Raw genomic sequence first — 24,194 nt, 5'->3', positions numbered from 1 at the left:
TCTATTTTCTAAGATAAAACAGTCTAGTTTCCTATGAAGAAAAAATATTCTTGTTAGTAGAACTGCCATTTGTGAATCAACAATCACAGTATTACTGTACTAAGAAAAATTTAACTCTTTTCTCTCTCTGGGCTACCAGCACTATCATGTCTTACATTACAATAATTACTACATTGGCTAGATCAGACTCTCTTAGAAATCCAAGAACATTAATGTGTACTTCTGTTAATTAGCTTCAAAAATCTCATCTATTTCCCACCTGTCCTTGACAGTGAAGGAAGTATTATCTTCCAGTACATCTGATCACATCATGAAATTGTACACGGTAGAGTTATTCTTATAAGAAGAATATTTTCAAACATTGGAGATTGACCAAAATCTCACTATCATTTACAAAAATCTCTCCAATCTACAGAGTTACCGTCAGTCTAATATTGTTCCCATTGTTGCTATTGAAAGCCAGTCACCCCCAGGGCAGTGTTAGTATTATTGGAGAAGAACACATAAAGATTTCCAAGCTTAAAATTTTTCTTCCCACTAGGCTGCCACTAGGGAAAGAAAGAAATTTACATTTACTGAGTTTCCTCTAAATGTGAAGCACTCTCACAAAAAAAATGTATCTCATTTAACCTCACGACATGCTGCAGGATGGGCACTGTTACCCAGATCTTGACACTTGAAACCAAAAGCAATGGTTTTTCTCTGTAGGACTGGGACCCTGTCTTCTATCTATTATTCCTCCAGGATAGCTCAATGGTGGACCCCATGTGGGCTCAATAAAAGGTCAGTTGGCTAAATGAGGCTTGAAAAGGTTAAGAAAATTGTCTAAGGTAAAAAATTTTCTAAGTAGCAAAGTAAGCATTTCAACCCCTGTCTGTTTCTAAATTCCTAACATTTATTGAGAACCTAAGTATACCATTTGCTAAGATTATGTATCTGACGATTAAGCCTATACTATGGTCGAACTATAAGCAGGGTAAAGGAGTAAATTTTTATAAGTATCCTGCACTCCAATCAGTACCCGGGACATAGTGGGCATCCAGTAATGTTACCATATTTTTCTATGTATAAAACACCCCCCACTTTTCCAACCCCAAATTAAGAAATCAATATTTTAAATATTTTGCTGGTTTTTCTCTTAAGGCCTTCTTCTTTTTTGGCATCTTAAGGAGTTGTTCTTCCTCCTTTCTTTACTGTCTGATCCTACACTAGTGGGAGGAGGTCCAAATTGCCTATCTGCCACTCTATTTCCATGCTCTTTAGCGTACTGATTACATTCAGTTTGAATTTTGCAGAGTAAGACAATCGCTTACTGACATTTATTTTTGACATCTTTATGGGCTCAGAATGCTCTGGTCCCTGTTGCATCTGCGCACTCTCCACCTCCACCTCCAATTACAGCATCAGCTGATGTCAGTAACAATAAGGCTTGTGATTGGAGGAAGCCTGTTTGACAAGGTATAAGCAGCTATGCAACCTCGGCTTGACGCCCCTCGATTTTCAGTGTAATGATTTTAGAAAAAAATAGTGTCTTATACATGGAAAAATATGGCATTTCCCTTTTCCTACTTGAATAGAAGTACATAATGTTATTCTGGAGCCAAATCTCTCTTGGATCTTCTAGACCACAGGTGTCACTGGTTGTTCACATTGTGTGAATAATTGGTGTCCATGTGTCTTCTTGACGTGAACCAACAGCAGGATTTGCTGACATTGTATTCTGTGCTTCTGATGTGTAGTGATCACATAATACATGATATGTATTATGAAAGAGGAACCAGGCAAAAAGCAACATTTGTTTTACAATCAGTGTGCCAGATCTTGAGCCTGGTCATCCAGGTGGAATGTGAAGGACTTGAAATCTAGCCCAGCTCTACCTGACTGCCATGCTGTGTCTCATAAAGAGTTGAAAAGTAGCCCGGCCGGCGTGGCTGGCGTGGCTCTGTGGTTGTAGCATAGACCAGTGGTCGGCAAACTCATTATTCAACAGAGCCAAATATCGACAGTACTTCTTCAAAATAGACTCGCCCAGCCTGAAAAACAACTTCTGCACATGGGCCACGAAGTTTCAATCGCACTGTACATGCACGCCCGCACATGGTATTTTGTGGAAGAGCCACATTCAAGGGGCCAAAGAGCCACATGTGGCTCACAAGCCGCAGTTTGCCGACCACTGGCCTAGACCTACCAACCAGGAGGTCACAGTTCGATTCCAGATCAGGGCACATGCCCTGCTTGCAGGCTTGATCCCCAATAGGGGGCATTCAAGAGGCAGCTGATCAATGATTATTTTCTTATCATTGATGTTTCTATCTCTCCCTTCCTCTCTGAATTCAATAAAAATATATTTTCAAAAAAAAGAGTTAAAAAGTAAGGCAAAGGTGAAGTGGTAGGGAATAAAAAGATCAGCACACAATAAAAGATAAACCCCGTTTCCATTTAATCAATGAAATTTAAATGCAGATTCAGGTGGGGGAAAAGAAGAGAAGGAAATGGAGGACACAGGCTGGAGGAGAAGAAAAACCTTCCTAACTTTTTGCTTACTGACTCCATCACAGCACAAAGGTGCAGGAACCCACTGAGCTCTTTCCATCTGTCCTTCCACTTAACTTGGACAATTCTAAAATCTTTTCACACAAAAATACTGCCAGTACCTCTCCCTATTCCTAGTGCATTGGGCTGCTCAGGACTCACCCTCTCATCACAGAAGGATGCTACCCAACACAGAGTGCATAAAATTGATCCCAATTCTAATCAGCCCTAAGGAGTTTATTGAAAATATTTTAGGCTTTCAATTTCACTTGTAAACAACATCACTTTACTCATAGATGAAAAATATTTTACCAATAGCCACCAGAATGTGTTATTAGTAGAGTCAGTAGGGAGTGTCTGCCGGGACTGAACTCCTAAGCCATTGGCTATGGTACTACCAGATGGTGTCAGCACTTCCAGTGCCTTTGCTCTGGCCCCCAGTGAATCTGCCTTAGTCTCTGGAGCTATGTTGGCTCTCAGTGGACAAATGTAATTGTAAGCCTACTCTCAAGTCAGAATTAAAGGCCTTTCCCTCTACTCCCCTTCCCCCTCTGCCTGTGACTTTAGCATATGTTAGTCTTCAATTACTGTTGTAACAAATTACCGCAAACTAAGTGGCTTAAAACCACACAAATGTAGTATCTTGCAGTTCTGGAAGTCAGAAGTTTGAAATATTTTTTCCTAGGTTAAAATTAAGATGTGGAAAAGCCTGAGTTCCTACTGGAAGGTCTAGAGAAATTCTGTTTCCTTGCATTTTCCAACCTCTAGAGCAGTGGTTCTCAACCCTCATGTTGCAACCCAACCATAAAATTATTTTCGTTGCTACTTCATAACTGTAATGTTGCTACTGTTATGAATCGTAATGTAAACATCTGATATGCAGAATGGTCTTAGGCGACCCTGTGAAAGGGTCGTTGGACCACCAAAGGGGTCGTGACCCACAGGTTAAGAACCACTGCTCTAGAGGCATCCTACATTCCTTGGCTTATAGTCCCTTCCTCCACCTTTAAAGCCAGGAGAATACAGTGATGCCACACCTTACTACAGGGATACATTCTGAGAAATGCATCCTTAGGCAATTTTGACGTGAACATCAGAGAGTGCACTCACACAAACCTTGATGGCATTACCCTTCTACACAACTAGGTTGCTGGTATAGTCTACTGCTCCTAGGCACAAGCCTGTACAGCATGTGTCTGTACAAAACAACATGCAATTAAACCAAGCACAAGAGGAAAAGGTGCAATCAAGAGATGTGTAAACACAAGATGTATGAGGCTGCTGCCATCGTAGCAGAGCATACTGTTTACAGCAAACATTTTTTTATACAAATATAAAGTACACTCTAAAATAAGAATTAAAAGCATAGTATAGCGAATAACTAAATCAGTAACAGTCATTTATTAACACGTGTTATGTACTGTACATAATTGTATGTGCTATACTTTTATACAATTGGCAGTGCAGTCGGTTTGTGTACACCAGACTCAACATAAACATGAGCAATGCATTGTGCTCTGACATCACAATGGCTATGACATCACAGGTGATTGCAACTTTTCAGCTCCATTTTAATCTCACGGGACCACGTGTATCGCAGCCCATCACTGAGTGAAACATCCTTGTGCGGCCCACGAACAGTACCGTTTCTTTCTTCTGACCTTGCATCTTGTCTGCACTCCTCTGGGCCATCATCTCCATTTCTTCTCATGCCCAGTAACACCTCACTGAGTAGTTTTTTTAAGCACAGGTAACAGGACATAGAGGAGTGAGTACTCATCAGTGTATTTCAGACCACTTCTGCCAGGCTGGAGGCTTTTCTTGTCAGGCCTCAGGCTGACATCAGTCCATTGTGTAATCTCAAACTCTGTGATGCACTTTAGCTGTTTCAATGACCTGAAGTCTCTTTTATGGGGCATGAGGTCAGAGGAAGGTAAGCTCTGTCCTTCTCCCATAGAGAGGGGGTCTAGGATCCTGAGGGCATGGATTACTCTCTCCAAAGAAAGCCTCCAATTTCCAAAGAAACCTTCAGCTACTTTGACTTTAACACGGGCTCACCTACAACAGGAGTAAAGGCAAAAGCTATTTTTTTTACAACTCCTTTGCAAGTTTAACATAAGAAAAAATGAGGTTGGCACATAGATGATCTTGTTCCTCCATGAAATCCTAAAGAGAAGGTGTTTGAATTTAACATCCTGTCACATATAGTCAGTTCTGCTAGAATGCTACATATTTATTCCTAAAAATCACCGCGTTATGCAAAAATGTGCAATAAAAACCACAGGGCTTACGAGTTTATGAACCTAACACTTAAAAACTTTCTCAGTGACACACTAAAAGATAGGACCTAATAAATATAGGAGCACAGTTTTATACTTGCTAAATGGTTAAGAACTACATAAATGCTACAATAAATATGACACTTCCCAGCGATAAAGACCTGAATTTGCTTGTGGCTATAGGCATCAGAAGGATTGAGACTTGGGAGTTATTGTGAGGTGGTGACAGGTGGTAATCAGAAGGGATAGGAAAAGGGGGAAATCAGAAGGAAGGTTGTAATACCACATGTGAATGTCTGCGGCTCTAAATAAGTTCCATGAATGAAGACAGTGGGCAGATGTTGGTGATGGGGTTGGGGGTGGGGTGGAGGTGGGGGACATTGTGCATCCCTGTATGACTAGGCTCAGCTGAAAGCAGTTCTGTGTCCACCTACTGCTTCTCGTGGATGAAATCAGACACAAGCAAATGTGAGATTCCTGGTATGCTCAAATAAATGGCACAAATTTGAATTTTCAAACAAGCTTTATAGCAAAACTGACTGCATTTTTATATGTGTTCTGATCAGATCCTCCTGATGGAGGAATAGCAGAGGATGGTGGCTTATCAAGCTATTCATCGTTACGCTGTTTTCAGTTGTCTGGCAACAGATGGTGAGAAATGGAAGTCATTCCCCTACTTTAGAGGCAAAATGGAGAAGAGAGTGTGAGCGCGTCTCAGAAAGACACAGGCTAAAATGCAGGAAAGGAAGCAGTCAGTCATAGCATAAAGGGAAGGTCCACTAGTGGGGAGAACCCCGGGGTCAAGCTGGGGGGAGAGTCAGCTCTGCATGACAGAGTAATGGGATTTTTACTGCCATTTATTGTCCACCTCAGTGATGGCGAACCTATGACACGCGCGTCAGAGGTGACACGCGAACTCATTTTTTTTTTTGGTTGATTTTTCTTTGTTAAATGGCATTTAAATATATAAAATAAATATCAAAAATATAAGTCTTTGTGTTACTATGGTTGCAAATATCAAGAAATTTCTATTTGTGACACGGCACCAGAGTTAAGTTAGGGTTTTTCAAAATGCTGACACGCCGAGCTCAGAAGGTTCGCCGTCACTGGTCTACCTTCTCTTGCACTCATGCTGCTTCCTCCGACGTCTTTTCCTCATCATCTTAACAACAATACTACCAATATAGCCCCTTTTTTTAAAGGAGCCGCTTTTGTTGTCCTGGGATCACAGGGACTCCCCCCACTTCCTGTGCCCCATCCTCTCTGCTTCCCTGCCATCACTTCCAGCATAGCTGGGCATGGCACCTGTTTTAGCTATCTATCTCCGTAGAGGGAAAGAGGCAAAATAACCTTGTGTCTCTTTTTAAAAAGATCTTTTTAAAGGGCACAGAAAGTATAAACATATACAAAGTGTATTCTTATAAATTCTGGGGATTATTATTTCTATTGATTTATTTCTTATGATGCCCCCAATTTCTAATCAGTTTGGCCCAACCCAATTTTTATTAACATTCTAAAGGTAAATAAAATGTGTGTCCCAAAATGTTGACACTTTATCTGATTATACCAGGTAGTCAAGAACATTCTGATGGACATTTCCATCTGCCAATGGGCAAATCCTCAGCTCTATTGAGACACTATTGGTTGTTTCAGGATCCAGAGTTCTGACCTTTGGCTTGAAATGTCAGTGGTATCCGCTGGTTACTTAATAACCAAGAACATGACATTTTACTATAATACTTTGTTTTATAACTAAATTTTGCTGTCATTTTAAGATATTACATTTTGTGCCCCCAATAATTAAAGTACATTTGTTTTACCTGAGTTGGTCAACCAAATGCAGAAGGGAGAAAGAAAAGAAGGGAACTTCAACATGGGAAGAAAAGAAAAAAATGGAGTCTATTATGACATCTAATTTCTTCCCACCTATTTTTTTCCTCATGGAAATTATTTATGAATGAATTTAATACAATAAAATAGTAAAGTGGTCAAGTATTTCAATGACTTATCTTGATTCAAATGAAATTTCAGTAGACCTTTATTTGAAACTTTCCCATTCTTCTGGTCTGCTGTTTTTTAAGCTAAACTGGCTATTTTTTTCTAAATCTCAGTACTTGACCCTATGTTCTGGATCTTCAGTCTTTACTAGACTAGAATGGCGCTGTCTTACAACTTCAGTTATTATGTATATGACAATTGCTTTTTTTGATTAATTAAATCTTTATTGTTCAGATTATTACAGTTGTTCTTCTTTCCCACCCCCCCATAACTCCCCTCCACCCAGTTCCCACCCCACCCTCCTCCCTCACTCCCCACCCACTGTCCTCATCCATAGGTGCATGCTTGTTGTCCAGTCTCTTCCCGCATCCCCCTCACCCTTTTCCGCCCCCCCAAGAATAGTCAGTCCACTCCCTTTCTATGCCCCTGATTCTATTATAATCACCAGTTCATACTGTTCATCACATTATTCACTTGATTTTCAGGTTCACTTGTTGATAGATGTGTATTTGTTGTTCATAATTTGTATCTTTACCTTTTTCTTCTTCTTCCTCTTCTTAAAGGATACCTTTCAGCATTTCATATAATACTGGTTTGGTGGTGATGAACTCCTTTAGCTTTTTCTTATCTGTGAAACTCTTTATCTGACCTTCAATTCTGAGTGATAGCTTTGCTGGATAAAGTAATCTTGGTTGTAGGTTCTTGGCATTCATCACTTTGAATATTTCTTGCCACTCCCTTCTGGCCTGCAAAGTTTCTGTTGAGAAATCAGCTGACAGTCGTATGGGTGCTCCCTTGTAGGTAACTGACTTTCTTTCTCTTGCTGCTTTTAAGATTCTCTCTTTGTCTTTTGCTCTTGGCATTTTAATTGTGATGTGTCTTGGTGTGGTCCTCTTTGGATTCCTTTTGTTTGGGGTTCTCTGCGCTTCCTGGACTTATAAGTCTATTTCTTTGACCAGGTAGGGGAAGTTTTCTGTCATTATTTCTTCAAATAGGTTTTCAATATCTTGCTCTCTCTCTTCTTCTGGCACCCCTATAATTCGGATGTTGGTACGCTTGAAGCTGTCCCAGAGGCTCCTTACAATATCTTTGTATTTTTGGATTCTTTTTCCATTTTGCTTTTCCGGTTGGGTGTTTTTTGCTTCTTCATATTACAAATCGTTGACTTGATTCTTGGGATCCTCTAGTCTGCTGTTGGGATTCTGTATAATATTCTTTATTTCAGTCAGTGCATGCTTAATTTCTAGTTGGTCCTTTATCACAACCTCAAGGGTCTCATTAGATTTCTTGTAGGTCTCATTAAGTTTATCGGCAGTTTCCAGAAAATTCTTGAAAAACCTTAAAAGTGTGGTTTTGAACTCTATATCCAGTAGTTTGCTTTCCTCCATTTCTGGAATTTATGTCCTTTTTCTTTGCCTCCACATTTTTTATGCTTCCCTGTGTTGATAAAGTGGTTTTCTGTGCTAAGTGTCCTCTAGGGCCCAGTGGTTCAGCCTCCCCAATTACCTGAGAAGGACACTCTTGGTGCACCCCCTTGTGGTCTTTGTGCACAGTCTTGTCATAGTTAAGCCTTGATTGTTGTAGGTATCACTGGGAGGAATTGACCTCCAGGCCAATTGGCTATGAGAATCAGCTGTGTCTGCAGTGGGAGAACTTCTGTGCTAGAGACAGCCCTCTGAGGCAAGACTTGCTTCAATGGGGCTTTGGTGCTCACTGAGTCTGCCCCCTGAGTGTGTCCTTTATGGATCTGAGGAGCTGCAAACTGGATGGTCCCACTCTGACCTCTGGGTGGCTCCTGGCTCCTGGATCTCTAGGGAAGTGCTAATCTAGCCTTTGCCTTAGGCTATCCAGCAAAAGCCTCCCTGCAGGGCTTGGGCGGGGCAGGTCCCAAAGGATCAACAGGGCGGGGCTAGCAGTTATGGCTCTCAGAGGCTCCGCTTCTCAGTGTCTGGGCAATCACTGCATGTCCCTCCGAGAGAAAGCTGCCCTTGAGTTCCGACCGATGCCAGACAGTCCTGCTTCTCCCGTATGAGTCTGGGTCCCCAGAGACTCGCCCAGAACTGGAGCTCAGAGCCTGAGACTCCCTCCCTATTGAAAAAGACAACGGCGCCCTCAGCCGCCAGCCCACTCTGCATGCACTCTGCACCTTAGTATTTTACTTCCACACTGCACCTCCTCTGAGTCTCGCTATGCTTTTCTCTTTGCTTCTAGTTGTGGAATTTCCACTCAGCCAGCCTTCCTTTAGTTCTGGATGATGTCTGTTCCGTCTTTTAGTTGTATTTTTGAGGTGGTTGTTCGAGGCAGCAAACTCCGGTGTTTACCTATGCCGCCATCTTGGTTTCTCGACAATTACTTTAAAACTACTTCCTCCCACCCCAACTTGTCAAAAGAACTGACTTTCTGTCTCTAACAGCCAAATGATTGACTGTTCTTTCTACATTCATGTACCACAGTGTCACTCAAAGTCAAATGCTCCATTTAACAAACTGGACCTTTACCTAACTAATTTCTATTGAGAATAATATAGTCCAGTAGGTAAAAAAATAGGCTTTGGAGTTAGCAGAGCTGGGTATGTATCCAGTTCCCTTAAGTGTGTGGCATTGTGTGATGTCTTTAAATTTTCAATAGTAGTGTAAATATTATGCACAGTACTTGGCCTATAATAAATGTTTCATAAATGGGAGAAATTATTTTCCACCTGGGACACATTATCCAAAAGAGTATAATCATATTACAGAGAAAATACATATGCATAAAAAATCCTTCAAGTCAAAGGTGTTCTCTTTGCCTTGACCTCATAAACACATCAAAGAAGGTTGAAAGCAGTGGCTCAGCATATCTCAATGAGCTTGCTTATCTAAGCACTTAGCCCTGGTGTTCACCCACTGGGTAAAAGCCACAGTACAGTCCCCAGAGGACCAAGCTTCCAAGAAAAGGGTAAGGCTCTGACCCCCCAAAGCAGAGTCAAGAAATTGTCCATAAAGTGAAAGGTAACTGTGGTAGAGATGAGAAGAGGTATATAATATGGAATCTGCTTCCAGCAGCAGAGAACTCAGAAACTATTAAGGAGATCCTGTGTCTTCCACAGATTCTTCTTTTAATTTTTTTTCATATATTTTATTGATTTTTTACAGAAAGGAAGGGAGAGAGATAGTTAGAAACATCGATGAGAGAGAAACATCGATCAGCTGCCTCCTGCACACTTCCTACTGGAGATGTGCCCCCAACCAAGGTACATGTCCTTGACCAGAATCGAACCCAGGGCCTTTCAGTCCACAGGCCAATGCTCTATCCACTGAGCCAAACAGGTTACAGCAGATTCTTCTTTTTAAAGACTTATCCTTAGCCTCTCCCCTATAGGCACTAATAACAAAATAATCTAATTACTCATCCAGTTCCTGAAGAATAAATACAGCTTTGTATATCCAGTATGTGAAGGATTTATTTTATTCTGTAACTAAAATAACGTTAAAAATTGCATACATGGGCCAGACCACCTAGGTTCAAATTTTATCTCTACCACTTGTTGGCTCTGTGAGCCTGGTCAAGTTACTCAAACTCTCTGTACTTTACTTTCTCACCAGGAAATAGGAGGTAATAATGGTAACTACTATTTCTCTGGATCATTATGAGGATAAAATGAGTACTTGTAGTTAAGTACTTAGGACAGTCCCGAGCAAAAAGTAAGTGCTATAACGATTTGCTTTCATTGTTATTGCTATTATCATTGTATTGCAGTACATTTCCTTTCTCAAAGCAATCATCCTGCTAAGGACTGCAGAAAACAACTTATATGTCAGGGATGGAGTCAAGAGCAACCATCTGCTTGATGGGATTCTTTGTTAGACAAGGAAGCTTGCTCTTTTCAGCTATTTGTATATCAATTGTATATACATATGTGTACAGAAGATGAGTCTTGAAGGGCGGCCAACATTGGGCCATAAAAGGTGTCATTAAGAACCAAATTTCACTGCATTTTTATTCTAAATTAACTTACAAAGCATACGCTATAAAGCACTTTAAAATACATCCATTAATAAATTAACTACCTGACTTACAGCAAAGCTTCCTACTAACATATCGGTAGACATCTCATTGCAAAGAAGTGGATGGAATGGCCCATGGTTAAACAGTACTCCAATACTGGAAAAAAATACAAAAGTTTCATTGGCTTGTACAAACTTTACTTTTATCATCCTTCCCTTTGTATGTATAATGCATGTTCTGTTCTACAGGCAAAGCTAAATAGTAATAGAGGATGTTGCCATTAGACCTTAAATACAACCCCAAATAGTCGTCTTAGTTTGGGATATGGCATAGAGAGGGAATATATGCGACTGTATCTGTATTTATTTTTTTACAAAAAGTGAATTTAATTGTATAATTAGGCATTTTTAAACATATTTACATGGCCTTATTAGGCAACATAATACAGATAATTCAGGCCCTTTTAACTTATTTTCCCAGAACTGGAGGGCTTTTCATTCCCTCTACCCTCCATCTTTGGAGGATGACATAAAAGTCTGTAACATACACCCCCGAGAAACTCAAATCTAAGAAGATACATGGAGAAAAGGCAGCCATTCTAACAAGCTTTTTTACCAGCTCAGAGGCTAGCAGCCGTGGGCAAACTACGGCGCGGGCCGGATCCGGCCGTTTGAAATGAATAAAACTATTGAAAAAAAAGACCGTACCCTTTTATGTAATGATGTTTACTTTGAATTTATATTAGTTCACACAAACACTCCATCCATGCTTCTGTTCCGGCCCTCCGGTCCAGTTTAAAAACCCATTGTGGCCCTCGAGTCAAAAAGTTTGTCCACCCCCTGGGCTAGAGGAATGGTCTTATTCCCAAATACTCTCAAGTCTCAGGGAGCTAATAAAAAATAAATCGAATAAGCTGAAGAAGGGGGTATATAAATGAGAGGATCAAATAATCTGCCAAAGACTCTGGTTTTTACCATGTAGACATGAATATCCAGTATTTTCATATACATCCATTTATGGAAAGATGAGAAATATCTCTTTCTTTCTCTCTCTCTCTCTCTCTCTCTCTCTCTCTCTCACACACACACACACACACACACACACACACACACACACACACTTGTTAAAATTAGTCTGTGCATCACAAGGGTTGAGAAAAAGACTCAAGGGCCCAGCTGGCATGGCTCAGTGGTTGAGCGCCAACCTATGAACCAGGAGGTCACAGTTTGATCCCTGGTTGGGGCACATGTCCAAGTTGCATACTTGATCCCCAGTGGCTGATGTGCAGGAGGTAGTTGATTAATGATTCTTTCTCATCATTAATGTTTTTATCTCTCCCTCCCTCTCCCTTTCTCTTTGAAATCAATAAAAATATATTTTTTGAAAAAGGAAGAAAATGACTCAAGGGTGGAACAAAGGGAAAGGAGACTAAGTTGAGCAATTTCAGGGATGTCCTGGCATAAAAACAAAACAAAAAAACAAACAAAAAAAAAACAGCAGTCAAATCCCACTCCTGACACACACACACACACACACACACACACACACACACACACACAGCAGCTTTGGAGGAGGAGGAGCATCTTTAACTATTGCTCATAAGTCAAGCTTTTCAATTTTCTGTGTTACTCAGTGCTATCAGGTTGCAGGAATTAAGAAAGAGTTAAAGGGCCAGAAGCAGTTGGCAAAAGACTTGGGGAGATACATATATATAAAAAGAAAGCACATTTCATGAATTGACATGTACAGGTTAGCTTAAAAACATTCCTGGAGAATTTCAAGAGCAGCAAAGAAGGGGTAAAAATTCAGAAATAGAAGGAAATTGAGAAAGGGCTGGCCTGTGATGATAAGTGAAGTGAGAAAAGTGCAAAATACAGTTTAAGGAAAAAATAATTTCCATCTCAGTGAAATACTTGTAGACCAAGAGCCTGGAAACTAGGTCTGAGGTGGAAGGTATTGGGGACCACCACGCCAGAGAAGCTTTGCTACCTCAATCTTTGGAGTTATTTCTACTAAGAACAAATACCCTAAGCTTTAGTTCCTGAGGGCAAAGACTTAGCTTTGGCTAGTGATAATTTTCCTACTGGAGAAAGCAATTTTATTTTGATGATTTTGAAGGGTCTCAAGATTTCTATCCACTGTCTCAACATGTCCCAAACTGATTTTATATTTTCTCCTCTCCCCTTTTATGTTAATCTGGGTATGCCCAGAAGCAGTTACCAGAGAGGATTACCAGTAAATGTGAAGAAATTTTATGAGGTGAAATGCTGATAATTGTTCAACAACTAGGTCTCTACAGGGTAGAGAGCTGATTTAAAATGTTTGTAGATTGGTTGATGTATGTACTCCCACCACGCCATTTCTAACCATCAGCATGCTGCCGCTCACCACTGTTTATAAGGGGAGTTGGGGAAGGGAGCTGGCCAAGGCTGTACCCAGGGGAAAGAGCGGGGAGAGAAGTTTGGATGGAAGTTTGGATGACTGTTTTAGCAAACATTTCTGACACCTCAAAAAAGACAACACCTTTAACAGTTACTCTTTAAAATGTCTAATAAAAATTTAACTGAGTATAACAGTTCTTTAGATATATACCAAAGGAAGAAAGGAAGAAAAAGAGTCATTGCGTCAAATAAAAGGCAATATTTGAAATGCTCACGAATTTTTAGGAAAATGCCCTAAGAGATAAGGAGTGAGGATTAGAATTAGGAATGCAGAAGGATCAGCATTGTGCTTTGGGGCCATCGCAAAAGTGGAGGTAGAGTTTCCATCAAGGATGGAAACCAGGACATGAGGGCAAGAGCAAGACAGAGAGAGGCTGTATTTCTGAACTCCATGTAAGTTCATGGTCAGCACCGTGGAAAATACCACAGAGGACAGCATACAAAAATGCAGAGTCCTGCTCATGTTGTTGCTAAAGCTTAGTAAAGAACTATTAATATCTAACATCTGTTGAGCAGTTAACCTTCAATTAGGTGGTGTTCTAAGGGCAAGTGTTATGTCATTTGCTGCAACAATCCATGAGTCTGCATTATCTTCAACCACATTTTACCAATGAAGGAACTGAGATACGAAGATTAAGCACCTTGCCCAGTGCCATAGAGTTAGGGGTGGAGCCAAGATTTGAACCTAGAGTTCTGGCTTTACTGCCTTATCACCTCACCTTGCATTTGGCTAACCCATATGCGGATATACCGCAAAACTAATTAAACAAGTATCAGGCCCCTTAATTGTTTGAGACCCTCTAAATCCTGACCTAAGGTTAACATTTGTAATTTTTAATTATTTTTCTTAAAGATGACTCTCCTAATTTGCATAAGCTTGAACATGTTTTTTGTTTGTTTTTAATTGAATTTAGAGAGGAAGGACTAGGAAGGGAGATGGAAACATCGATGAGAGAGAAACATCCATCAGCTGCCTCCAGCATGCTCCCTACTGAAGCCTGTGACCCAGGCATGTTTCCTGGCCAGGAATCAAACCTGAGACCTCTTGGTGCACAGGATGATGCTCCAAACAACTGAGCTACACCAGCTGGGCTGCACAAGCTTTAGGCCTCACAGAACTTGGTTCTGTGCTGCTGTCAATAAGAAAGCTATAATAGTACATCCCTTGTAATATATCAGATAGATGATAGATGATAGATAGATAGATAGATAGATAGATAGATAGATAGATACATAGAAACATAGATATAGATGATAGTCGCCAATAGTGGGGGTTAGGGGTCAGTGCTTTCCCATCTGTCTCGTATTGTGGCCCACATCTAATATGATTTATAAGGTTTTAAAGGGAGGAAGAGGTTCACAGCTGGTGGTGACCACCCAAGCCCCACCCAAAGGCTGATGGGGCGAATATCTCAGTCCCCCAATCTACTTGAGCACCACCAGCCGAGCCAACAGAGGTTAATAAGGCTGCATCGCCATTCCGCTAGAGAGAGCACTTAGAGTGCCGGCAGAGTGCATGGTGTGAGATCACCAAGACAGAGGAGTGACAGTGAGGTTACCACATTAGAAGTTTTCATTTTTATCTATCTCCTACTTATTATATTTATTTTTTATTAGGCAATGAGCTGCTCACAAGTGTGAAGGTCAAAAGAATTTCTATGAAAGATAAGAAAATGATCCATAAAGGTTTTCTCTCTCCAACTAAATTTTGTGTTAATACTTTACCTATACTAGTAAAATAATTACGACTTTGGAAATCTTTCAGAGATTTTGTTGCCTAGGTTTTCTATATTCTTCATAAGCATTCTATGGCTTTTTGGTCCCTAAACATTTGCAAAGCGCAGCCTCTGAGGTGGGGCAGGGGAGAAGGAACAAATTGCCATGCACATGAATCCACGGTTTTCTGTGTTCTCACATAATCATCACACGTAGGTATCCTTCAGCTTTTGAGAAGAGGAAACCAAGGCTCGGAGAGTTGAAATAACTTGTGAAAGTTGAAACAGTTATTTTGTGAAGGTAAGTGTTCAGACCAAGGACTGTTTGATTTCAAAGCCCAAGCACTACTCCCCCGTTGCTCCCGGAGAGATTTTTTTGGAATAAATGCAGTGCTGCCGGCAAGACTGTAGGGCAGAGGAAAACATGTTCTTTCGTGTCTCCAAGCTGTGCTTCCACATCTTCGCTATGGAAATGCCAGGGAGTAAAACCTTTTGGACTACCTGTGGAGCAGAAAACTTGTGGGCAGATGCAAAACTACAAACATATGCCAGTGGGATCCACAAGAAACTGCTCTGCCCGAAGGAGGTAGACTTGAGGGATAATTATAAATACACCCAAAACTTTATCTTCATGTCATTCATCAGTGTTGTTTATGGTGGCTACAAATGGAAAATAAGCTAAATTTCCCACCCTAGGGGCATAATTAAGTCAGGGGAACTCAGAAAATAAAATATTACTCCCATTAAAAATTATATTTTTCAATGCCCTGGCTGGTTTGGCTCAGAGTGTCGGCTTGTGGACGGAAGGGTCCCAGGTTTGATTCTGGTCAAGGGCACATACCCAAGGCCAGCAATGGTTGTGGCCTCGATCCCCAGTGGGGGGCATTCAGAAGGCAGCCGATCAACATTTCTCTCTCATCATTGAGGTTTCTATCTCTCCCTCTCTTTCTCTCTGAAAGCAATAAAAATATATATTTTTTAAATTATGTTTTTTAAGACAATTACAGTTCCTGCATGATCCTGTATTATTCCTGGATGCTGGAAGACTAAAGAACATTACAACCCTGAGAAATTTTTAATATAAAATATTTATTAAATATCATTAAATAATACCATTTATTGAATGTGAATTTTTGATATGATAAATGTAATTTAACAAAAGGCACTAATTCTTAGAAGGTACATGTTTATATATTTAGGGATTTAAAAAGTCATATTTTCAAGAAATATCTAATAAGTGATATTTAATTTTCAAAATATATGTTGGCAAGGATGTGGAGAAAAGGGAATCCTTGTGCACTGTGGGTGGGAATGCAGATTGGTGCAGCCACTATGGAAATCAGTGTGGAGTTACCTCGAAAATTTAAATATGGAACTGCTTTCTGATCCAGCAATTGCACTGCTGGGAATATATCCGAGGAAACCCAAAACATTATTTTAAAAGAAAACATGTACCTCTATGTTCATTGCAGTATTATTTACAATATCCAAGATTTGGAAGCAGCCCAAGTGCCCATCAGTAGATGAGTGGATAAAAAAGCTTTGGTACATTGACACAATGGAATACTACTTGGTTTTAAAAAAAGGAGGAAATCTTACCCTTTGTGACAGCATGAATGGTCCTGGAGAGCATTTCGCTAAGTGAAAAAGCCAATCAGAGAAAGACAAGTACCATATGACTTCACTCATATGGGGAATCTAATGAACAAAACAAACTAACAAATAAAATAGAAACAGACTTAAAGAGAACGGACTGACAACTGTCAGAGGAGTTGGTGGGGTGTGGGGCTAGGTGAAAAAGGTGAAGGGATTAAGCAAAAAAACAAAAATTATAGTTATAAGTAAAATATGTCATGTACATTTGAAACCTGTATAATTTTATTAACCAATGTCACCTGAATAAATTCAATAAAAATTTGTAAAAAGGCTTCTGCAAATAGCAAAAGCACAGAAAATAACCTTACATAAAACTTAATAAGGTAACTTAGCACCCACAGCATTGATAGATTTATTGAGTAGAAGCTTTGCTCTGTCATCTTTGAACGTGTTAGCAGATGTTTCAGTGTTTTGTGATTATGGAAGCATGAATGATACAGTGATAGTCTACACATATTTGCAGCATTCTGAACCCTCCCTGAGCAAAAGTGCTCCAGGCCCCATGGGATGGAAAACAAAGTGACTTTTCAGAGGAGGCTGTGCTGTGTGCCCCTCTCATCACCCGTGGAAGGGAGGACCCGTACATCTGCCCCTGGAGGGGTTAGGATTGCATCAGTATAAGAGCTCTGCACATGGAACAAAGACACATTCAAACAGCAGTGTTTTAGCATCAAATAAATAAATACACTTGAAAAAAATGATATATATTTATAAAACTGGCCTATGGCCGTGGGATTCAAGGTAATAGGGGCTAATTCTAATTCTACATGTTTCGTGATCGGCACAAACATGGGATGGTCTAGATGATAAATTTAGTTAAAGACACGGGATAGGGTTGGCTTTCTCCTATTTGTGTTAGAAGTTGATTGTCCAATTTGGCTATTCATTGTAGGTTCAAGTTAATGGAAACTCTTTGGGGTGGGGAGCTTTACTTTTAGATCACCTGATGTTAATACGATCAACTCATTTGTCATCTTAATTAACAGTCATCTGTTGGTCTTAGACCTCACTCTCAGAGAGACTCAGGGGCATCTCCCTCAGACATAGCTATTCAGTGAGCAGATGGTAAGGGGGCCTGTGTTCGTCCCTTCATTTGGGAGGCAAGGAGAAAATATAGGTCTGAGTGCCTCTTCGAAGGAATCCGGAGGGAAGCTGTAGATGAGAGACTCATCTGTCACATTGTAGAATGCTATGTGTCCAGACTCATAGTCTAAGAACACACCGACCTTTTGCACAGGCTCTCTGACATGTTGACCTTTCAAAGGTGATGAGACCCAAAGGCTATAATCATCTCCAATTTTTAAGCCGATAAGTGAGAAGAGGTCTCCGGGGGGCTTGGGGAGATTCCCCTTTCTGCTTACGGAGTCCTTACAGATGCCCACTTCCCACTCCGTCTTGTTTCCGACTTCCACCTCCCAGTAGTGTCTCCCGCAGGTGAAGCTCTGAGCACCCAACACAGTTGCAGACTGGTCAAATCTCTCTGGGTTGTCAGGTAGCTTCTGTCTGATCCCTCCATATCTCACACTTTTCAGATCCTCGGACAAGACAAGGTAGGCATTGGCTGTGTCTGGATCCAGAGTTATATCTGCTGCAAGAGGAGTAAAGAATGCTCACTTGTATTCTCTTTAAAAATATTTGTATTTATTTTTAGAGAGAGGAAGGGGAAGGGATAGAGAGATAGAAACATTGATGAGAGAGAAACATCGATCAGCTGCCGCCTGTACACCCCCTACTGGGGTTTGAGCCCACAGCCACGGTACATGCCCTTGACTGGAATCAAACCTGGGACTCTTCAGTCAGTGGGCCAATACTCTATCCACTGAGCAAAACCAGTTAGGGCTCATTTGTATTCTTGAAACCCCCCTCCATGTATGTGGAATGTAAATTAAATTCTTAGTATTCAGTCCTACTTTTTAAAAATATAACTTGGGTGAGCATGGTGGGGATTTTTTTTTTTTTTGAGAAAATAATCTCTGAGCCCTTTTACTGTTTCACAAAAGAGAGAATGCATTTCTAAAAGGAAACAGAAGATGGTTGTGTGGAAAGTGATATTTAGCCTGTCTGAAAGGGAGAGAGGAATCTCTGGTAATGGAATGGAAGTTGTTTGTTCACAAGACAGTCTGAGCACTCAGAACTATTTATCCACACAGGGTGATGTACCCTTTGTCATTTGTATTTGCTTCAGCCAGGGTTGCTTCTGGTTCGTCCATTGGAGTGGGAGAGAAATATAGGCAGTTATCATTTACTGAACTCCTACTTAGATATCAACCATTTTCTGTACATTATCTCATTTAATCGTGACACGCATTATTGTTTTTCTATTTTTTTTTTTATTAAGGAGAAAACTTAGATTCATAAAGGTTAGAAAGCTGGACCAAGATTACAAAGCTACTGAGAGCTAGAATAGTAATTCCTAAAGAGCATTCTTCATGATGTCATGCTTACGTGCAGCTGCATAGGAGTTAGTTCAACCCCAGTGACCCTTTGGTGAGGCGCACCAGTGAGAGACTCCTCTCTCACTCTCTTGACAGGATGTTACAGAAGAGGCCTCCAGCCCTAGCTGATATCTCAGTGGCTAGGTGTCGGCCTGTGGACTGAAGGATCCCAGGTTGGATTCTGGTCAAGGGCACATACCGATCCCCAGTGTGGGGCATGCAGGAAACAGCTAATCAATGATTCTCTCTCATCATTGATGTTTCTATCTCTCCCTTCCTCTCTGAAATCAATAAAAATATTTTTTTAAAAGAAGAGGCCTCCTACTTTCACCTACTCTCCAGAAAAGATTGGGTCCCCTTTATCATACAATTTATACTTTTATTGATAGATCGAATTCCAATTATCAATAAATATCTGTGATTATTAATGTCCATCTCCACAATTTCATTGGAAGTTCTACAAAAGCAAATGCAAGTCTATCTTGTTGTCATTGTAAGTATGCTCAGAGCCTCACAGCCTAGTACCAGGCACATAGGAGGCACTTATCAAATATCAATGGAGTCCAAAGTTGATTAGGCCTTTCTCTGAAAGTCAGATTGTCAAGATCAATGTTGAGACTAACACTGACCTCTCTCCTTCTTAGCCAGTCTAAATAGCTGGAGTATTCTAAAAGGATAGTTCTTTGAATGTTCTCTCACTGGGATTTAAGCGTGTTAGCTTTTGTCCTGACAAAGACAGGGGTGGAAATGCAGAAACCCCTGAAGAGGTGTGTGAGTATGTGTAAGGGGCTGAGATGGACAAAACAGAACAATGAAAACAAACCAACAAAGGAAGGATCAGGAATCATTAAAAGACAAAGCCAGGCAGACATCTATCCCGCCTGTGTCTGTCTACTCCAGCACAGAGCTGCTCTGTGGCCCAGCCTTTGCCAGTGTTCCCTGCTGGCTCAGAGTGCCTTTACTGAGAGCCTGGCACCCAGATGCTGAATATTCTGTTAAGACAGTTAGAGGAAGCTGAAGCTAACTCTGGAAATCAGGCTGACTTACCGTGGAATTTTCTTAGCATCTCCCTCATTCCAGTGATGCGGCACAGACTCAGCTCTGTGCTGGTGGTCTCTGGACACTGAAGCAACAGTGGCTCACTCCTACAAGAGGGCAGAGTGTCACTCCATCTCCTCAGCATGACCTGCTCATTTTGTCCCAGCAGCAGGGACACTCTCATCCCCACTCTGTCCCCAACCTATTTCATCAGCACCACATCCCTGTATCTGACATCCCTGAACACAGGATGGAAACCTACCTTTCCAGAGCTTCTTCCATCTCCTACGGATAGAACAGAAAGAAGGTTAGTATTTGTGCACTTTGATCAACAGCAAAGACTGAATCCATGTTGGATACAGTCCTTGAAAATTTCACAGAATCTGCTTCCTGCAGCTCTAGGACTCCGTGAGTGGGAGTGCATATGGCAGAGAAAAGAAATCCCCTGCTTCTTCTAGGGATGAGTTCTTGTGAACATGAGACATTTATCAAATGACTAGACTACTTTGTCCTTTCCCTTTTTGTTTTTAATCCTCACCTGAGGATATTTTTTCCATTGAGTTTCAGAGAGAGTGGAAAGGAGGGAGGAGGAGGAAGAGAGAAAGATTGATGTGAGAGAGTCACATCCATTGGCTGCCTCCTGCACGCATCCCAACTGGGCAAGGATCTAACCTACAACCCAGATACATGCCCTTGACCAAAATCGGACCTATGACCCTTCGTTGCGCAGGCCAACACTCTAACCACTGAGCAATGCCAGCCAGGGCATGTCCTTTCTTTTTCTTTTTTTCATATCATCACTTTGTCAAGAGAACTTGTGGCTGACAAAGGAGCCAGACTATTGGCTTCATTATCCAATTGCTTGGGGATTCAGAGGTAACTACAGGAAAGTGGCCAGTGAGAGCTGAGACTAAACCTGTGTGTATAGTTAGAGTGGGTTGTTGGGAAGACATTAAATTAGTGAATTTTCATGCACTGGGGGGGGTCCCTTAGCCCAGCCTGCCCCCTCTCACAGTCCAGGAGCCCTCAGGGGATGTCCTATTGACAGCTTAAGCCAGCTTGACAGTCTGGCCTCCCATTGCGGGAGGTGACTGGGCCGATCAGGGGAAGGCATTGCACCCATCACCCCACTGCGGGCCACAGCGGCTGCCTGCCCTCCTTGGCCCTTGCAGCCACTGCAGCTTTGTCTGGAAGGACGTCCGTCCAGAAGGATGTCTGGAAGATGTCCAGTCTATCCGGTCTAATTAGCATATTACCCTTTTATTAGTATTGATAGAATGTTAATTCTTCCAGAAAACTATTTTTGAATCAGAACTTAGTTTTCTAGGTTAATAAAGAACATTTTATCTTGTATGACTTGAAATATTATGTGTTACTACATACTTTTCCATTAATTTTCCCAATGTTCTTACCTCTAAAGATGCTATACTCGAGTTCTGACACATGGACTCTATCTGGCCAATCATTTTGCTCAGGCCCCTTACTTGCTGGATCAGCTTGATCTCATTGTCCCTCAGTTTCTTCAGGTTCTCTCTTTCCTCCTTTTCCAGCAGCTGCAGATGTAGCTGCTCCTCCTCTTTCAGGAACTGGTGCATTTTTACATATTCGGACACAACAACCTGTTTACAATTCTTTGTCTCTTCCTGCCATCACACACACACACACACACACACACACACACACACACACGACATAATAAGGTTAGTAACAGAATGTCTTTTTTTCACCCTTACAAAGTCCTAGAGTTTCACTGTGATAATTTTTGAAACTGACATATACATATACATATATATATATATATATATATATATATATATGTATATATATATATATTAGCTGGGTTGAATAAGTTGTATTTTAGTTGTGTGTAGATAGAATAGTAAAGAAACCCCAAATTTTATATTCCCAGGAGGTTGTCATTCTACTGAAAAAAAGCAAAAAAAAAACCCAAAAATAAACAAAAAATATATATGACAGGTGATGATCAGTCCCATTATAAAATATAAGGCAGTATAAAATAAGGGCAACATTATTTTTTAAAGTGTGTTCATTTATTCAACAAATATTTACTCAATCAAAGTAGTCATTGGCTCACATACTAGATACAGAAATGTACATCACAAATACTCCCATTTAAGAATTGAAAGTTTTGCCCTAACCGGTTTTGCTCAGTGGATAGAGCATCAGCCTGCTGACTCAAGGGTCCCAGGTTCAATTCCGGTCAAGGGCATGTACCTTGGTTGCGGGCACATCCCCAGTAGGAGATGTGCAGGAGGCAGCTGATCGATGTTTCTCTCTCATCGATGTTTCTCTCTATCCCTCTCCCTTCCTCTCTGTAAAAAATCAATAAAATATATTTTTAAAAAAGAACTCAAAGTTTAGTAGGAGAATTAGATACACACATCTTTAAAATATCTAAACATTTGGTTCTCTGCATTGCTAGACAGCTAAAATTAAAATCTGTGACTAACCTCGACAAACTAGCATCTGTGCAGGTGTACTAATCCTAACTAATATTTTGTCATATTTTCCCTTTCTCTTTTGCTTTTAATTGGAATTATTTTTGACCCAAAGCACTTGAAATGTCTTTATTGATTTCCATTTTATGATATCTATCTATCTATAAGTATACATTGTATTTTAGATAATTATAATAAGAGCTAAAATAGAGGTAGCTTCTGAGTTATAAAGGTGCACCAAGGGGTGAGGGAAGCTGGCCTAGAGATGGGAAATTGAGTTGAGTTTTGAGATTCCCAGGCGGACAAGCAAAGGTAGGTAGGCCAGAGCAGAGATACTGCATACTGTAGACGGGGACTGGGAAATGTTGTCTTCTTTCCCCTCTCATTTCACTAAGTGTCCCTTCAGAAATGCCCCCTCACGGAATCATATACAAGATGCACAAACAGGACAGTCACTGACCTTACACAGTATCACTCTCTCCTTCTCGTGGGTTAACATAACCTGGGTTTCCTTTTTCTTTTTACACAAAAGATTTAGGATTTCCTGGAGTTTCTCCTGCAATAGAAACAAACACTCTATGACAAATGAGCAGTGCACCAGGTCGTGTAGGGGTCTCAAGGACCAATAACAACAAGATGACTGGGACCCTAAGAGAAAGGGTAAAGCAGAATCCGGGCCAAGTCTGTGGTCTGTGCCTGGAGATGGTTGTGGCTGGTAGACAATTCTACGGGAGTTAAGTGATGGAACCTGATCAGCGTTCTGAAATTTGTATTGAGCAGCTAATCTTACTTTGTGATGCTCCTCCGCTTCACTGGAGAGAGACATTCTGTTTATCCCATGACACTGGGACGAGAAAGCGTTTACACCCTGATCATCCTCAGGGTGCATCATAGTGGCTGCCAGCATTCTCCCACAGGGGCCTTGTTGGTCCTCATTCTGCAGCACCTGGGACCTGAGTTGCTTGCCGATGCCAGCCAGCCTCCCCAGACGCTCATTGGGCTGGAAGTGAGGGGCCTCCAAGGTCCTCCAGCACTCAGGACAAGAAAAAGGAGTGTTGTGTTGCTCCCAGCTCCTCAGGAGACACACCAGGCAAAAGCTGTGTCCACATTCAGTGGTCACTGGGCTGGTGAAATAGTCCAAGCAGATGAAACAGGTCAGTTCTTCCCTAAGGTTCTCCATCAAATCTGAAGTAGACATTTTCTCTAAGAAGGACATTCGAGTAAGGTCCCGCCTCTGTTCTGGAATTAAATTCCTCTTTGAGGTTCTATTGTTTTGAGTAACAAGTGAGTGATCAATTGCTATGTTGTTAGTACAAGAAACTCTTACTCTCCTCTGTGCCTGATTTCACCAATTGACATGTACTCTCTCAACACAAAGCCATTATGACTTAATGTGGAACTCCCGTACACTGGTTCATCATCAACCCCGAGCTTTTCAGGAATCTCACTGGGTAAGCCACATGCTGAAACTGAAGATACTTGCTCCTAACAGAGTTTTCATTTTGAGAGTTGGTTATATCATATTAGCAGCACCATAAAACCATTTAAACACATTGGTCTTAGACTGGACATTAGGTCATTTGGTATAAGCCAGTACAGCGATTTAAATCATGATGGTCTCGAATAATATCTGAATTGGACCTATGGTCCAAAT

At 41.0% G+C, this 24,194-nt stretch overlaps 1 protein-coding gene across 1 annotated transcript; it reads right to left on the bottom strand.

Moving 5' to 3' along the window:
- Positions 1-17,645: 17,645 nt before the first annotated feature.
- On the bottom strand, positions 17,646-23,738 carry TRIML1 (tripartite motif family like 1). Its single transcript, XM_036298052.1, has 6 exons — positions 23,331-23,738; positions 23,001-23,096; positions 21,494-21,724; positions 20,344-20,366; positions 20,091-20,188; positions 17,646-18,196 (listed from the first exon to the last, which is right to left on the bottom strand). The coding sequence occupies exons 1-6, from the start codon at positions 23,736-23,738 to the stop codon at positions 17,646-17,648; spliced, it is 1,407 nt and encodes a 468-aa protein (XP_036153945.1).
- Positions 23,739-24,194: the final 456 nt, after the last annotated feature.

The sequence above is a fragment of the Myotis myotis genome, unplaced genomic scaffold (genome assembly GCF_014108235.1).
Source record: "Myotis myotis isolate mMyoMyo1 unplaced genomic scaffold, mMyoMyo1.p scaffold_m19_p_3, whole genome shotgun sequence".
NCBI classification, from domain to species: Eukaryota; Metazoa; Chordata; class Mammalia; order Chiroptera; family Vespertilionidae; genus Myotis; species Myotis myotis.
The sequence above is the reverse complement of the archived record's forward strand: the minus strand, read 5'-3'. Positions and strand labels throughout refer to the sequence as shown.

What these genes read in the sequence shown, in the direction of transcription:
- TRIML1 (XM_036298052.1), bottom strand. Translation starts at nt 23,738, where the DNA reads ATGTCTACTTCAGATTTGATGGAGAACCTTAGGGAAGAACTGACCTGT. An exon ending in AAGCGGAGGAGCATCACAAA is followed by an intron (nt 23,097 to 23,330) that starts GTAAGATTAGCT and finishes TTTCTATTGCAG; the next exon opens with GAGAAACTCCAGGAAATCCT. An exon ending in CGAGTATAGCATCTTTAGAG is followed by an intron (nt 20,367 to 21,493) that starts GTAAGAACATTG and finishes TTCTATCCGTAG; the next exon opens with GAGATGGAAGAAGCTCTGGA.